General features: G+C 38.7%; 1 protein-coding gene across 1 annotated transcript; it reads right to left on the bottom strand.

Moving 5' to 3' along the window:
* Positions 1–5,839: 5,839 nt before the first annotated feature.
* On the bottom strand, positions 5,840–17,558 carry LOC148739595 (uncharacterized). Its single transcript, XM_088747125.1, has 10 exons — positions 15,756–17,558; positions 13,452–14,755; positions 13,046–13,109; positions 12,152–12,362; positions 11,096–11,442; positions 9,716–9,951; positions 9,223–9,389; positions 8,079–8,238; positions 7,471–7,759; positions 5,840–7,128 (listed from the first exon to the last, which is right to left on the bottom strand). Exons 1-10 carry the CDS (start codon positions 17,458–17,460, stop codon positions 6,806–6,808), a joined length of 4,806 nt encoding a protein of 1,601 aa, XP_088603251.1. The 5' UTR covers positions 17,461–17,558; the 3' UTR covers positions 5,840–6,805.
* Positions 17,559–17,562: the final 4 nt, after the last annotated feature.

Here is a 17,562-nt window from a genome sequence, read left to right as displayed (position 1 = left end):
AGTGGACTGTGGTGACTTCCCGGGAGAAAAGTGGCTCAATTTTGATAACAATAGGCTTTGTTATACAGGCGAAAAATAACTCTATATGGCCATTTTTGAACAATGGCGCAAGAGCTTAAGAACACACGAGGGATTTGTCGAAGTTTCCGTTTAGCATACGAGCGGGAAATTAAACGCTCGGAAAGACTAGATTTTAGGCTTGGAACTATGACGACTTTAGTTTAGAACTATGACAGTGTCTGGAGAAAAATTTATACTAGCTGACGTCTAAGTTTTGTTTGATTGCAGTTAGTTTCAGGAACAATTAAACTCCCTCATTTCAAGGAGTGGTATCCGTAAGTTATGTAATAATTATACAATTTTACCATATATTGCATTTCTCAAACCTTTTGTCAGTGACAAAATATCAGAGTTTTTGAATACTGTTTAGCAATCTATTGGAAAACTATGAATCACACGATTTTGAGCAATCTTTAACAGTTAGAAAAAATTTCAGTGGCAATTCAAATTGGACACAATATTTTGATTTGGTGTATGTTACACGTAAGTGTTTATAAGTGTAAGTGTAATTTAGAGCATGTCAAATATTAGATCTTATTAACCAAGCGTGAGGGCCGTACAGGGAGAATATCGACCCGATCGAGATCTTAACAGTACGGACCTCGCTGCGCTCGGTCCGTACAAAAAAAAGCCGAGGGCCGATATTCTTCCAGAAGGGTCCGAGCAAGCTTGATTAATGAGAGATTCATTATACGACTGAAGTTCAAAGGGACAAAAGTGCGGTATCATTCGGGACCATTCGGGACAGTGTCCGGTCCAATACTTAGAGAATATTGGACCGGCAATAGAGCATTTTGATTGGTTGATTTTAGTTATTGGCCATCTGACTACCCGAGTCGTGTAATATGTAGTGCTTTTAACACTTGCTGATCGACTGGGGGAGGTTAAAACAGTAATTACCAGGTACCAGCTCTCTGATGAAAAACACAGTGCCTTGATTTCTGTTTTTCAGAATATAAAAGCTTCTGAATACTGTAATGAGCAATGTTATGGAAAACTAAAATGAAACATGTTATGATCATAAGCAATGATCTTTAAAACTGAGAAAAATAACATCAAATAGGAAGTATGAGATGAATAGGTAAAAAAGAACGCATCAAGAAGTTATCTGCCCATAGAAATTAACAATATGAAATTCTTATGAACTGTTTTACTGTACGTTTTTTGTACTAGAGAGACAATAAACAATAAGAGATATAGAAAATTTCGGCTAATGAAAAAGATGAGGAACAAGAGAAAAGCCTACAAACTGACAAGTGAGTCTGGTTTGATTGTATTTAATTTCAGGAAGTTTTTCGGCAAACAATGGTAAGTTTTGTAAACTAATTACATAATTTTAGCATACATTGCATTTTCCAAACTTTTACGACAAAATATCTAAGTCTCTGAAGACTGTAATGAGCAATTTAATGGAAAACTATGGAACGTCTCATGATTAGAAGCAATCTTTAGCACTGATGAAAAGCATCAAATAAGAAATACCGGGAAGGCCTTTTAAAAAGAGCATTAAGAAGTTCTTTTCCTGGTGAAAACAGCATGGAAAAGTTGCGATGAGATTAGTAAGAGATCTCATACTGGTTACATGCATTACACAGAAAGTTTTTTACATGAATAAATATTAAATTTATTCATGATTAATGAATAAATTTAATGGCTGATTAATGTATGATATTTAGATATCAGGCTGATTTTTACATGAATAAATATTAAATTTACATGAATAAATATTACTGATTTACATGAATAAATATTAAATTTATTCATGATTAATGAATAAATTTAATGGCTGATTAATGTATGATATCTAGATATCAGGCTGATTAATGTATGATATTTAGATATCATACATTAATCAGCCTGTTTGATGTACTCTAAAACAATAATTGTGCTGTTAATGAAAGTAATGGATTTTTGCCTCGCTGCTTTGCAGTTCAGCAATTAATGTCCAATATATACTATTTACCTCTACAATTCTAAGGCCACCATGGGGATAACCCTTTGTTGGGTCTACTTGATTTTATAAAAGAAAACAAGATTTTTACACCCTTTTGCTGTACATAAATCCTACATGTAGATGTGTTTTATGGTTTAGAGCTAATAAAAGTGGATAAATTTTAGGGGGTGCTTACATAAGTGTAAGGCATATGTGCATGCATATGTGCATGCATATTTGCATGCATATGTGCGTGTGCAAATATAATATAGATCTCAGGCTTAGACTCATCATCAGTTTTGAAACAAAAGTTTCCCTTGTGGCAGCAGAGTTTGTGCAGAAGGATTTGCCAAACAAGTAGCAAACCATGCACAAACCAGGTATTAATCTGGGACATTCTGAAAAAAAGCATTTCACATGAATAATAATAATGATAATAATAATAATAATAATAATAATAATAATATAATATAATAAAAATAATAAGACATTTATAGAGCGCCCTTTCCTATGGGTTCAAAGGCTCTATTTACAAAGTGACAATTGTAAAATAGTTTAAAATAATTAAAATTAGTTAGTAAAGATTATAAATCACCAAGATCATTTCATGAATTTAAAAAGCACGTGAAAAAAAAATAGCGGTTTTAAGCCGTCTTTTAAAATTGTCAAGTCAGCCAGCATCCCTAACATGCTGAGGAAGACTGTTCCAGAGAAACGGTGCGACAACAGAAAAAGCACGACGGCCATAACTATCTGTGTGGAAGGCAGGGACGACAAGTAGATTCTTCGTTGAAGACCTAAGGTTGCGTGGTGGTTGATAGTTTTGATAGAGAAGGTCTTCAATGTAAGTCGGAGCGAGACCATGAAGAGCCTTGTAGGTAATAGTAAGTATTTTAAATTCAATTCGGAGATCAATCGGAAGCCAGTGGAGTTTTTTGAGAACAGGTGTAATATGGCAAAACTTTGGTGAAACAGTAACAACACGAGCAGCTGCATTCTGACCACGCTGAAGCTGTTTAATCAGATACTACTTAGGTAAACCATATAATAGCGAGTTGCAGTAATCAAGTTTTGATGTGACTGAGGCATCAATAAGAAGCTGGGCTGTATCAGCGGTGAGATATCTACGAATGATACTACTTTAACGAAGATGATAGAATGCCGATTTGCAACTTGCAGTCACTTGAGGAGCCATATTTATAGATTCATCAAAAAGAACTCCAATTTTACTTGCTCTTGAAGAAGCCAGCACTCTCTCATCACAGACATGAATAAGTGACAAGGCTGGTCGAGCAAGGTTACGAGATAATATGACAAGAAGCTCAGTTTTGTCTTTATTTAATTTTAATCTATTAAGAAGCATCCAGGTGTCAATTTCCCGTACACAGGCCTCCAATTTACACTTGCTCAGCTCCATATCATTAAGGGATGACGTCTCGAATGTTACATAGAGCTGCGTATCATCCGCATAAAAGTGAAAACTCAACTCGCTCTTACAGGCGATATCACTTAATGGAGAGGTGTATATTGAGTATAAAAGAGGACTAAGTACTAACCCTTGGGGTACACCAAACTGCAGAACATGACGCTCAGAGGTCAATCCATTGATATTAACAAATTGAGCGCGATTGCTCAAATACGATCAAAACCATTCCAATGCCGTACCCCGAATTCCAAATCGATGAGAAAGGCGTGAAAGTAAGATAGAGTGGTCAACAGTGTCACATGTTGCAGAAAGATCAAGAAGTAGCAAAATCACTGATTTTTTCTTATCTAAGGCAATTGCGATATCATTATGAACACGAATTAAAGCCGTCTCAGTACTATGAAGTTTTCTATATGCTGATTAGTACATTACATTAAGATCATTAGTATCCAAATAATCAATAAGCTGCTTTGCGACACACTTCTCAATAACTTTAGACAGAAAACTCAAGTTCGAAATTGGCCTAAAAATTTTTTAATTCTTCCAGGCTCAAGGACTGTTTCTTGAGTAGTGGTTTAACACCAGCCACTTTGAGGTCAACAGGAAGTATTCCAGATTCCATTGAAAGGTTGACAATCCTGAAAATCACTGAACTAACAGTAGTAAAGCATTCCTTCATAATACAACCAAGAAGAGGGTCTAAATCACAAGACTTTAAATACATAGATCCAACGATTGCTTTCAGATCAGCCAAGAAGCAGTACATATTGGTGAAAGCCGAGTAAATTTTGATACTAATACCAAAATATATCTGTGGCACAATGGCATAATTTATAGCTGTAAATAATACAATGTAATGTCCTAAACACGACAGTTTATAGGGATATTATATATATTACGCGTACTTAAGCAATGAAGGCCTGCCAGTTACCTTACTTATCATCAGTTAATGTAAAACATATTGTTCCTCTTTTGCAGGTGAACCTAATCCAACAGCTGGGAATTGAACCAAACGGTAATCAATCAGCTGCCTTGCAATGAAAGGTATTCCTCCAGCAATCTACTTGTTACCATTCTAGTTACTGAATGGTTGTGGGGTGGGGTAGTCCATCTGCATCATTCCTCACAAGGGTGTTGTCCAAACAACTGGTTAAATTCCTTCAGGTGAAAGTCTCTTTCCTGGTCCCTAAAGGTTCATGCGATGAAGACAAGAAATAAGCTAAATAGCAACCTATTACCATTGGTGAGAAAAGAAGAAGCTTGGAATTAAAGATCCCCTCGAATGGCTTTACTTCCCACCAGAAGGCCTCGCTACAGACATTGTAATTGTTGTAGGTGACAGACTTGGTAAGGTGCGGAAATTTCTAAAAGGATTCAGCCCAGTAGAAGCTTCACTTCACAGTGTTGCCAAAGCCGTGGCTCACTTGAACCACAGGTCTTGTAAACTGGCGTATATTGGTGCTGCTGAATATGGAGACAAGCGATTTGTTGAGAAATTTCGAAGGAATCTTTATAAACACTTTTTCTTAAGGCATTTAGCCCAACATTTACGTTTAAAGTTACCCTTGCCGATCAGTAAGGGCCAATTTCTCAATTCATTGAGATTGTTTTTTTTGCCCTGCCGGAAGGAATACGTATAATTTGTAGAACTGTTCCTCACCCCTCCCCCCTTCGGCACCTCCCCCTCCCCCCATGTCATCCATTAGCATCCATGAGCTTTTGTCTCAAGTAGCAGCTTTAAAAGCGACGGAAAAAAAGGTGTACATTTTAAAAGATCGCGGTTACGTTCGTAACAAAAGTTTCTACATAAAACATAAATACTTTCAATAGGGTGCAATTGGCTTCAGTGAACACAGTTGGACAGCTGATTAACGTTAAAAGGTATGCGGTCAACAACGGGGGCTCAAGAAAGCGATGCTTCAAATCTAGCGAGTTTTGCGAAAACCCTAAGGAGCTGGCATTTAAAACCGCGGCAATTCGTAGTCGTAAAAGGCATTTTCCTATTTCCAGGGTTTTTAAGCAGAACATTAATTTTGGAAAATTTTTAGGAGGTGTACAGTCTTTGGAAATTGTTTTGCAAAAGAAAATTAGCAAGGAAAATAACGCCTCATGAGGCACGGACCGAGCACATGACCTCGACTAAATACTTTCCCGTCCGGCCCTCCCACTCAGTCAATAAGCACATAGTAGGTACGCATGCGCGTACGTATATGCGTGCGTGCATATGTGCTTGCGTGTGTACGTGCATACGTACGTGCGTGCTTGTGCCTTCGCCCGATTTCGAATTACGATCAATCTGGCCAGTTCACAGCCTTCTTGCCGAATCAAAAATGTTGATAAATACTGCTGATTTTGATTATAACGATAATGACGATAACGATAACGATGTCTAGGATAACAGGTACACGATGACGATGATGTCAACGATAATGAAGACGACTGTAATTATTGTGATGATAATACATACAACAACGACAGTGATGAATATGATGACGACGACGACGACAACTTCATACTTAAGATTTCTAGTCGCACGTTAGCAAGTATAGATACAATTAATTTTTTTGCTGTCTATCGTAAGTTAATTTTGCTATTTGCAATCCACTGAGATTTGGCAACCTTCGGACGTAACTATAACATCTTCAAGAGTTTTCGGTCAGAAAACTCCAGTTTACCCTAGGTGGTTCTCGTTCGTCTTTGTAGCAAATCGGAAATTTCGAACATTTGACTTAGAACAGAGGAGGGGTTTGACAGATCTGCAAAAAATTATGTACATCACAGCTTGATATGGAGAGATCATTAAGACAAATTGCAGAATAGCATAGTTGTTTTGAAATACATATCAAGCATTTTTATTTAGTAGCTCACATTTTCTATCAATAAATTTCCAATGAATTTCCAATTTTGAGACCACTGATGCTTAAGAGCAAATTATTCAACGTTTTTACGTTCAGCCACACTTGTGAGGATAAACGCAAAGAGCTGAGTGGTAGACTCTCCCTCCAGCACAAAAGTATTTTAAAGTGAAATTGCCAGACTTTAAAACTATATCCAAAGATCTCAAACTTACAATTGAAAAATTTTAAAATTTACAGGTATTTACCACAGATTTTTCAATTTATTAGCCATCAATCTTGATCTAAAGCCAATTGTGTACATATGTGTGTGCATGACAAAGTCTCATGATCAAATCATGCAAATTTTGTCTTTGTCCGTGGTAGTGTCGGTGTAATGTTTTCCTGACCATGACATATTTGGCATTACGTGATGGCTCGTTTCGTTGTGTGTGAAATAAGGTGCGTTGTGCATTGAATGAAGTCCGTGGACACGTCTTTTATGTCACTAATTGCATGCTAAATTCTTTCAATTTTATCAACTCTCTGAGTCTAAATTTGATCTGGACGCGCTCGACGCCTTAACTTAAGACAATCTACAATGTCATTGTTGATGTCTGCTAATCCTATCCGAGTCAGTGCGACCATGACTCTTCTAATCGTGGCCGACGCCCCGTTCTCCTCACACAATTTTTGTAGAGCTTTATAACAGCATTCTCTACATCTATCTTGCGCTTGCTCAGAAATCGCATCAATTTTTCCGTCTGTAAGCCCCAGCTCTCTGGCCAGCCTCTTCCAATGATGCTCAACTTTTTCTGATACAATTTTCTTCACTTCCCAATTCGTTTGCAATGATTTGCAAACAGCATCTTTACCTAAAAGGACGAAAAACAAAACACGCTGAATAATACAAAATGAGCGAGCATGATGCCCTCAGTAGCAGAAACATGCTGATCAGCTTCTTGTATCAAAAACCCCCTCTCCGACAGCAAATCAACCAAGCTTGGCCCCAGCCCCTCTGCTAGGATAAAGCTGGACCTTACTATGGGCTATCAAGAGAAACTCGCCCTGAATTCATTTCTCTCTTGTTCGCAGGCTAAGCCTGAATAACGGCAAAATAAAATGCGCTAGGACTAGGTCGGGGCTCATCCCTCTGGTCAGAACAGGACTATTTTGAACACTCAAGTGCAATGTGTTTCATCTTTTATTCTCGTTACCTTCCACAAGTCGTTCGACCACAAATCCGTATATGTGATATTCCCTCAGTCCCACATTAAGAGCCTCAAAGCACTCATCTTGAATTTCGATTTTCAATCCCGCAAGATTCTCATAGAAGCTCTGTATTGTTTGCCTGCTATTCATATTGCCTTTTTCGTGGCGGTAAGAAAGATCGTCATACACCTCTGAACCAAGGAATTGTTTTCCAATCGCTAGAAGGTGCTCAGGACGCGGACTTGATAAGATTTCATCATTGACTGGAATACCAAAAAACTCCACCGGGGTTTTCTACAAATAAAAAATAAGTAACAACTACCAACTAAGTTTTATGATAATGTACATTTTAATGCCCAAGACGGATATTTTTATTTTTCTATCAAGTCTGCCTTGTATGGTACGTAAATGTATGAGAAAATCCATCCTTTTTTCTTTTCTATTTCGTCAACACGCAAAACTGCCCGCTTTTTCGAAAAAAATGTCAGCTTTGGGTACACACTTAATATACTTTTGATTGGAATTTTTCTAACTTGAACACGTTCAAAAATTGTACAGGGAAAGAAATTGTTGTGAGAAAGTGTACCACTGAAGTTATAAGAAAACCTCCTACCTTCAGCTCTCTCTTGAGAGGTGACAATCGAAAACTCAACTGACAGAGCACAGAGCCTTTTATAAAACTCGGCGTTTTGAAAAACTTCACCCCTGAAAGTCCTTCGTCATCAACGACACGAACTGGAACTTGAACTTTATGGAGGTCGTCACTTATAAACCTGATGAAAAGAATTCTCATTAGCACAAAAAAGTATGTATTTATTAAAGGCTGATAGTTTCGAAAGAAACTGTTTGGGGCTGCGTCGGTGGGATTAACGAAATAATTCGGATATATCAACAAAGTTGAAATGGTAAATTGGCCACCGTAACGATTACAAAAGTTGACGTTTCGAGCGTTAGCCCTATGTATTTATTAGCAACAATATTTGCTGTTTTGCTGCAGTGTTACCAAATCCACGAACGAGGAATTGAAAACGGAGAACGGGGAGCGAGTGTTCAGCAATAATCTGTATGAGAATTTAATGATTTTTCTGTGACTCCCGTCTTCGATGACCCTATTTCTATGGCATTTGAAATTTATATCAGAGGGAAATTAGAATTTTATTAATTGAATCGCTTTCACCATACTTACAATACTAAAAGGACTAAAATATACAAATGAACAAGACACAGAAGAGAACGGAGCACAAGGGTGCGGGACACACAACAGAGCGAGGCTCCAAATTAAGTGTGTGCCCTTACGAGAAATATACAAATACTAACTATGTAAACAATAGACAGTGTAAAAAGTATATAAAAAAGTATATAAAATAATAAAAGCAAAAACGAAAACGATAGGAATAAATCCCTTATGCGGCCGATAGAAAGTCCTAATAGCAGCAGTTACCAACTAATAGAAGATCGCGTGACCTGCTGCATTTGCAGCATATCGACTTCCAGGTGTTGAAGTTAGTGACGTCATAGTTTGTACGAAAAGCAGTGGAATAGCGTTGGAGTACGATTTTGAAGTCGAAGTTGGAGTCAGATTCCATCAATGACAAGTTAACTTTAAGTCTTCACCGATTTTGATTTTGAATTCGATTTTTCAAATCCACTACCTTCTCGCCCTTCTTAGCACTACTGAAAGAAAAACTACTGGTATACAAAGTCAGTTTGACAGCATACTAGAGGTTTTTCTCGATGAACCGTATCTAAAAACTCACTGGAGATGAAATTCCTCCATGTCATCGTGGTGCGTGTCTCCCAAAGAAACTGGCAGTGTGATGGTAACAGGCTTCAAAAACTCAACCATTTCGTCGCACACTATTCGCAGTACAGGTCCGATAAGTATATCGCTAGCCTCAAACTCTTCACCCGGTACTTCTTGCACCTAAAGGCAAAATAGGTCGAAAGGAGAAACGCAAGAATTCATAAGGGTAAAGAACGAGCTATGTTAGGGTAAAGTAAATGGAAAATTAAGTGTTTACGTGTCACAGTACATCCAACAGTTTAAGACAGATTCAAGCAATAAACTCAGAGTACATTTTTCGAGAACCGGAACTTTTTAGTCCCAGAATCTACCAAATCTTATCGATATAACTTCGCTTGCCAACTGACTCGACATTTCCCTCACCAAATATTAAAGATAATTAAGAACATTTATCCCAATGACACAGATGCCCTTCGTGTCTGTTATATTCCAGGAAACTTCTGTACCTTCATTCGAAGAGGAATCCTTGTTTTGGCAGTTACAGACTTTTTCGGGATAGTAACACTCACACTTGGATATTCAGGCACGATGAAGGAACCGCCAGTTGGTGTAATCGTGAATTCAGGGGAAAGATGGAGACGACTGACTACTGCATATGTGGCGCATTCTGTGATATCCGCTTGTACAACATGGAAGTGTAAATTGGGAATTTCTTGGCTGGATTTATACTCTTCTTCAAAATCTATTTCAATAAAGCAGAGCACAAGAAAAATATGGTTTAAGTTATTTTTTAAGTACCAAGTAAAAGGCCGAATGGACATAAATTAATGAGAATTCTTAGATGTTTGAAAGTGTCAACATTTAGGTTTGATTATTAAAACAAAGATTAGCCGTTGTTTCACAAAACCGCGTCCTAAACAATCCTTGCTTCAGTAGCTGAACCTTTTATCTAAGAATTATTCATTTTTTTGGAGCAATTTCAAGAGGGCCGAAAGCTAACAGCGGAGAGACATTTATCGAATTAAATCAACCTTTAAAGACAAAAAACCTGAGGGGCACTGATTGCGCACAACCATGGTTACGGTTAGACCTCGTGTAAGTAGCCGGTCTTTAGTTTTTGCGCAAAATTAACATAAAGAAAACATCTTCGCACGCTTGAACGCTCCTTGATTTTGGTGTAAACGTCGCTCAACGATCATCGTCCATCATTATCAAGAATCGCTCTGAGAAAATGTCTTTAAAGCGTTTTAGTGTGTAGATATTTATTCCGTGTCTTCCATAAGCCATTTTAAGAGGGTAGCAAAAGTTTATACGTGATGGGTGATTAAGGCAACAAATTAAAATGTGACGCATGAACTTAACAGAAAGGCGAGCGGGATTCGTGAATTTTTAAACTAGTGTGAGGCATGATTTGCCTCCTAAAAATTATGTGCTCTGTTTTTTTTTGTTTTTTTGTTTTGTTTTTTTTTTTTGTAAAAAACCTCAGATTTCCCCAAAACCTTTAAATCAAGAAGAGAAATTTGAAGTTTTTCCTTAACACAAGTGACGTTTGAATTTTTCTAAAATTCTTGCGAGAAATGGGATGAGAACCTTCTCTCCTCCCCTTCCCCCTCCTTTGCCACCCTTTGTTAAGATATTCCCAGATGCAGGTTTATCTCCCCTTCCCCCTCCACCACGCCTTGTCACTCGTCTCAGACCTTCCACGCGTCCGATATGGTGACGGAATATTCGCTGCGCTGAAGCTCGAGCTTGAAAACACATTCTACCACTTGCAAGCATGTTAGTTTTCTCACTGATCCACCAGTGGCCGACCAACACACTCAACGATACATCCAGTTCCTTATCTCTAATTTAACATTAGCAAATTTAAAGGCTATTACTCCAACCTGAGATAGTTCTGAATTCTTCCACACCAATCACTTCTTCCCATGCAGCAGTCTCGTTGTCGATCAGTTTGTACAACACCAACTCGTAGCCGTGTAGGCCGGGAGAACTGTGACTGAACGAAATCTTAACTTCAGCTTCAAATGTGAAAGCTTTCTGACTGCTGGAAGAAATTTCAATCACGTTGCTGACAAGAGCCTCGTGCTCCTGCAAAGGAGGGCACAGGACTGCGGGTTTCCATCGGTAGACCGTTATCAGGGTGGGCTCAGATACAGCGTCACGAGGGAAGGCTAGCTGCACAGCTCCTAGCTTGATATTCCAGTGTACTTCCTCGCTAGTGAGTGTTTCTCTAAAAATAATGACAACGCCATGAAATGAAGGCGAATGGAATCATTTAGATAAAAAAAAAGGAATTTTTAATTGTGATGCTTAATGTCATCAACACTGCCCTCATTTTGGGTAATTTTTTTTTTTTTGCCACAATTCGAGAATCACAATCCGGTTATCAGTATGAGATCCAGTAGACCTCGCGTTGAACAAAACTAGGAAAGTTTCTTTTCTGTATTCGCCTAAAAAGGCAGAAACCTGCTGCATGCACAAAAACGATGGGAAAAATAAAAAATGTTATTACGAGTCAAACTTGTTTTTTTCCTAAGAACCAACAATTTTCCCGTCCGACCCGACCTAAGCCGGTTAACGGATAACGGATAACGGATAATCTTTATTTGTACTCGCATTCATACTTGCTCTAAGTAAAAAAGTTACAAAATTGAAAGAAATTATTAGAAATAAAATTGGAGTATTAGCAGCCTGGAATAACCATAGGGGTTAGCGGAGCCAGGCCGCTAGCACTTAGGCCGGCACATCGCTGTCGGTATTTTTCTTTTTTACCTTTTTCTTTCAGCTCACATCTCGGACAAATGTATACCTTTACGTGGTCCTGTACACAACATCGCGTACGGCTCTCATACAAGAATTTTTTAAACGTTTTTTCAATAAAAGCGTGCGATGCCGCCTGGGTCATTTTGAGAAATAGTCCAATTCTGATTTTCACTCACTCGTGTATCGATTTCCTGTCTGGATCTTGTTCCTGCTCACTCTCTAACTCTTCTCCCTCTTCTTCTTGAATTGCTAATTGTTCCACCTGCCCGATCACTTCTGGAATCTCATCGCTGCCATCGCTAGTACTATCGAGATCCTCATCATCATCATCATCATCGGGAGGAAAGTCATCTTCGTCTTCATCATCGTCACTAGACATCTGGTCAACTTTAACAATAAAATATCTCTTTTCGAAAAAAATTCCTCAGCAAAAACAAAACTTTTTGTTTGATAACAAAATGAATATTTCCTCAGACCATAAAACACATCTATATTTTTGATCCCCTCGTATGCCGCTGAAAAATGCGCGATCTCACATATATTTCAAGTACGTCTGTAAGACTCAAACCGACCTCGTTTGGGGCTTACAAAAGACTTACTTGTTTAGTTAGTGTGGACGACAGCTCGTACTACCCTACGAATCCAAAGATAGCTTCTACCGTAATGTTTGTTAGACGTTGCACTGACTAACAAGAATCTATCGTTTTGAATTACACAAAGAGCCGGATACTCTCAGAGAATTCTCTCAGGCTGATCAGAACTGAAACAAAATGCAGCGCACCAAACAACTCAGGCGTCCAATGCAAGAAACAAAATTCAAACTGAGGAATTCAAAATGGTTCAAAAAAAAGAATGAGAGAGCTACATTTACGTTCTATGTTTTGAACAATTTGACGTTTTGAAAGTCTCCATATTACACCCGACTACTCCTCTTGAAGTGTCAAAAGATCGCAAAATACATTCGAGTTCTCTTGGATACATATTAGTTAAAAACGCCCTCAAGTATACTGATTAAAAATAAGTGGTGATATATACGCAACTTAAGGTCAAAATAATCTATCATCAATTACCTTTGGTTCCAAAAGAAAGAAATTCTTTCACAGCTCCCAGAAAAGTTCCTCTCTGTTTGGCTTCCTGCGTAGGCATTAAAAAGCGAAAAAATTTCAGAGAATAGCTATTTATCCAAATCTAAGTTACGTGAAAAGATTAATCACAAGAGGATATTGATTGAATCACAAAAGATAATCTATCATACTACGGCAATACAAGGACAAAGCTTTTAGCAAGTTAGAGGTACATTTAATCAACAAGGAGACTGGTGACTGAGTAGAATTTTCAGCTCGAAATTGTTCGGTTCAACCAATCACAGAGTGAAAACGAAATAACCAAAATTAACGAGTTGTACTACCTATCCATACTAAACTGAAATTCGTTGAAGTTAATGTCATCCATTGATAGGTTAGAGTTTAATCATACCTTCAACAAACTTTCATATTTCAGTTTCTTTTTCTCTTTCATTACTGATGAAGCCAAGTTTACTAGCGTGGCGAGAATGTCGATTCTGTCCCGGCCTGACATCTCTTCTTTGTCTCTAAGTCTTCTCCACTTCTTTTCGTAAAATCGAAACGCTTCGTTACGGTATTTCTCGGCCATATCTTTCTCGCGAAGCTGGTTACAGATGCTCAAGAGAGTTTGCAGAATATCCTCTCTCTCGGTATCTGGTAACTTTCTCGTGTCAGGTGAATTCCATGCGCCTTCATAGAACAAGAGAGCTTCTTTTTGGTATCTCTTCTGTGTTTGTCTGTCACCAAATTCACTAAGCCTTTCGTTTATTGAATCTATGACTTTCTTGTTTGGTGGAGAAAATTCAAAACCTTCGAAGGCTCTTTCTTCGTCCCAGTAGCGTAGATAAAAGTCAAATGCTTCTTGTAGAAACTGATCTTTCCTCTTTCCTTTGTGAAGGAACGTTTCATAGCTCTTAACGATTCTGACCATGACCTCGCTGTGGTTTCCTTGGCCAAGAGATTTTTCAATCTCCCATGCTTCCTCATAAAACTCTTCTGCTTCGTCAAAGTACTCCAAGTCTCGGCAAATCTCCGCCATCTGGAAAGCACTTCGAGCGGTCCAAGGATGCTTTCCCAAAATGACCTTCTGGATCTCGTAACCATTCTTTGCAGGTTGGTAGGCGTCTTTGTAGTTTCGCAACCAACAGTACGCATTAGCAATGTTTTGATTGTACAGCGCAGTGTTCACCATGCCTGGGATTTTCAGTTCCTTTGCGAGCTCTAAGGCCTCTTTGTAGTGTTCGATGGCCTTTTCAAATTGTTTCTTTCCTTCATAAACCGTTCCGATTTGTCTTTTAAAGAGCGGCATGTCAAAATGTTTCATAGAGCCAGAGAGCTCTTGTCTCATATCATACGCTCTCGTGTAGTACTTTATGGCCTCGTCATGTTCTCCCAACTTGTTGTGGCAGTTTCCAATGGCGTTTAAGCACCTTGAAGTGCTTGTGTGGCTATGAAGTACATCTTGCATTATCCTCAACGCCCGGTGTAAAATCTTCAGCGACTTTGGCATATTTCCTGCTCTGTGATACACTTCACCCTCAGTGTATAGGTACGAACTCTTGGTCAACCTAAAGAAATCTGTTCTCTTAGCTTCCTTCTGTATTGTGGTTAGTGACTCTTTGGCTCTCTTCACGACTGCTAATGCTCTCTGCCATCCCTCAAGTTTAAGAACTATCAAAGCTTCTCTGCATTTTAGTTCTGCTCGAAGTAAAGAACCTAGAAAGACGAAAATAGAAAGACGTTTTTTTTGCCCTTGGTGGGTATTAATTTCACACAATTCCCCCTTGTTGAATGCCGAAGTTTTGGTTGAAACGTAGGAATTTTAAACCTGCGAGTTTTATGCACATATATAACTGGAGTACATTTTTAATTTGTCATCAGTATGTCACTGATGGTAAACATTAGGAATGTTTAAGGGAAGTTTGGGTAAGGATTCGTTCTCTCGTCTTAAAACCCTGACGTAGTGTAATCTACGACGAAAATGAGGATTCTTTATAACCTTTTTAAGGCCATTAAAAGCGTAATTTGTGACAAAACGACCTTGTTTAGCTACGTCAACCAAACTGATACAAAGCGTTCCGGAATCATCAGAATACCCTGTCTGACTGCAAATTGAAAATTCTCTCCTAATGGGCGCGGTAATCAACGAATATGCTCTTAGAAAGAGTGAAATGGCCCCACAAACGAAATTAGCAGTAGTTTTAAAAACTTCGAGACAAGTCACGTGATCATCAACTCTTCAATCATTCAACAGATTAATCAAAATCAACTTTCATTATATCAATAAATCATTCAAACAGCCATCAATCATATAATTTAAATAATTGTGCAATAAAGTGATCGTTACCTCACTCAGAAGAACCATTTCTGATACAACAAAAGAACGATCCATCGATGATCATTTTGCAAACATTTATAAAAAAATAACAAAAAGAGTTCATTTTCCAGGCGTTTAAACAGATTCAGACGAAACAAGATGGCGAAAGGCTCCTTACCGGAGAGGCCAGAGTTGACCCGACAAGTTCACGTTTTAGGGTCTTTCATTAGATTTTTATTTCCTTCTTTTTTGGGGGGGGGGGAGAGGGGGTTTAGTTTTTAGCTTGCGTAGGATTAATTTTGATTTTTTTTCACAAGTCTGCTAACTTATTGCATAGAAATATCCAGAAAAACGTCCTACGCAAGCTAAAACTTTTTCAATTACATGTTAAAACTTTACCTTCCTTTCCATCTTCCTCGACCTTTTCAGCCCAACAGTTAAAAATGTTCCTTCTTGCTTTTTCATCAAGCATGGCCTCGAAGAGATAGAAGATCATAACACTTTCACGGTGCTTCCTTGGAATAAGAAGATGGTCTGACTTGAATGAAATATCCAAAGCCAGTTCAAAGTTTGGTTTGTCAAGATCAAATCTATCGAAGGCCTCGATGTAGTCTTTGTCCAAAAGCCCAGAAATCGCTTCCATTTTGGACATGAAATGTTCATAGAACCTGCCTTTTGCCTTCTCGTAAACTTTGATGAACTTCTTTTGATTGCTGCCGATGCTTTTCAGAAATGTTCGCACCAAAGGATGGATGTCATAGGTGAGTTCTTTCACGTCAGGGTCTACCATTAGCACCTCACTATTCCTGAGACCCTCCAATTGAATAACAGCCTCTGACAAGTCCACTCCAAGGACTTTGGCTGCTGCTTCGACAGAGAAAGAGCGACAGAACAATGACATCGAAATGGCGGATTCTCTTAATCGTTGACTGGGCAAGAATAAAAACATTTTTCTTAAACAGTTTGCTTGCTCTTTACCAATGCCTTCCTTTTCGGAGTCAAAAACTTCCATCTCTCGACTCTCGTTCCCTATTGGTGGTATTACTGACTCCAGAGGTTCAGCTACTCGTAGTTGGTCAATTGTTTTCAGAATCTTGGTGTGATCGGCTATTTGTTGCCTCAAGATTGCTGCCATTCCCTTAATGATGAGGGGATTCCCTCGGCACATCTGCAGCGGTTTCTCCATTTGACCTTCTCCAACGTTGCCAATTCTCTGATTTTGGAATAGAACACTTGATGAAGCTTTCTCTAAGGGCATAACTTCGTAATTGTCAACGTTGGCCAACTTTGCGTGACGAAATGTTGATCTCGATGTCAACAAAATCTTCAATTTCGATTTCCCCGTATAATCCTTTGGACCCAGAAGTCGCTGCAGAAACATCACGAAATTGTTATTAAGAGAGATGGAAGCTTGATCATCTCCTCCTGAAAATTTATCGATGTTATCAAGGAGCAGTAATATGTCACTTTGTTGTTCTGCTCGCCTCAATTGTTGCATTAAATCAACGACTGGATTTGCTTCGAAGCTTATGATCGTTTTGTCTGATCCCGGTGCTAAAGCGTTTAAAACGTGAAAATGAACGTCTTCCATCCTAGTGATTTCTCTAAGATCAGCCTTGAATTTTCTCCCTGGCCACTTTGAAACAGTTTCCATCGCTAATTTTGATTTGCTTACTCCGCTAATTCCATGCAAATTGACAACACGCGAACTTCGCGCTATCAACATTGCCATAATTTTCTCTAGGTCGCGTAGTCTGCCGGTCAAACCTGATTCTTCCTTTCCAGGACTGACCTCCTGTTGACGGATTTCTTTAAATTGTTGAATTTTTTCCTCAAGAGACTTTTTCTTGGACGCTTTTGGGCCTATAAACTCCAACAAAGTCAGATTGTCCTCTGATACAAGACCCTGATTAGCGAATAATTTGAGACATGAGTACAAATCTTGTTCTCCTTGATTCTCAAACTTGCCCCTAAAATTAGATTTTATGGACGATACAGCATGCCTTAGTTCTTCGGGGCTTAGTTCATCGGACACCCCTCGAAGAAGTTCGTTGAAACGAGAAGTAATTTCTCCCGTAGCCGAGAATGTCTCGACAGACGCCATCTTCGTTAAGTAGAGAGCTTAAGCACCAGACGTTCTTGAGGTCACGAACGCCTACCGGAAGTCATTAGAGGAACTATGTACATACTGCGCATGTCATGACGT

The sequence above is a fragment of the Stylophora pistillata genome, chromosome 2, assembly GCF_964205215.1.
Source record: "Stylophora pistillata chromosome 2, jaStyPist1.2, whole genome shotgun sequence".
Lineage (NCBI taxonomy): Eukaryota > Metazoa > Cnidaria > Anthozoa > Scleractinia > Pocilloporidae > Stylophora > Stylophora pistillata.
Note: the sequence above shows the minus strand (reverse complement) of the source record. Positions and strands in the feature narration are given on the sequence as shown.

Bases quoted from the DNA above. Each gene is read 5' to 3' on its own strand.
- LOC148739595 (XM_088747125.1), bottom strand. From the start codon at position 17,460: ATGGCGTCTGTCGAGACATTCTCGGCTACGGGAGAAATTACTTCTCGT. The intron at 9,390-9,715 runs GTACAGAAGTTT...TTTTGCCTTTAG, and splicing joins GGATTCCTCTTCGAATGAAG to GTGCAAGAAGTACCGGGTGA. The intron at 8,239-9,222 runs GTGAGTTTTTAG...TCTTTTCATCAG, and splicing joins ATGGAGGAATTTCATCTCCA to GTTTATAAGTGACGACCTCC.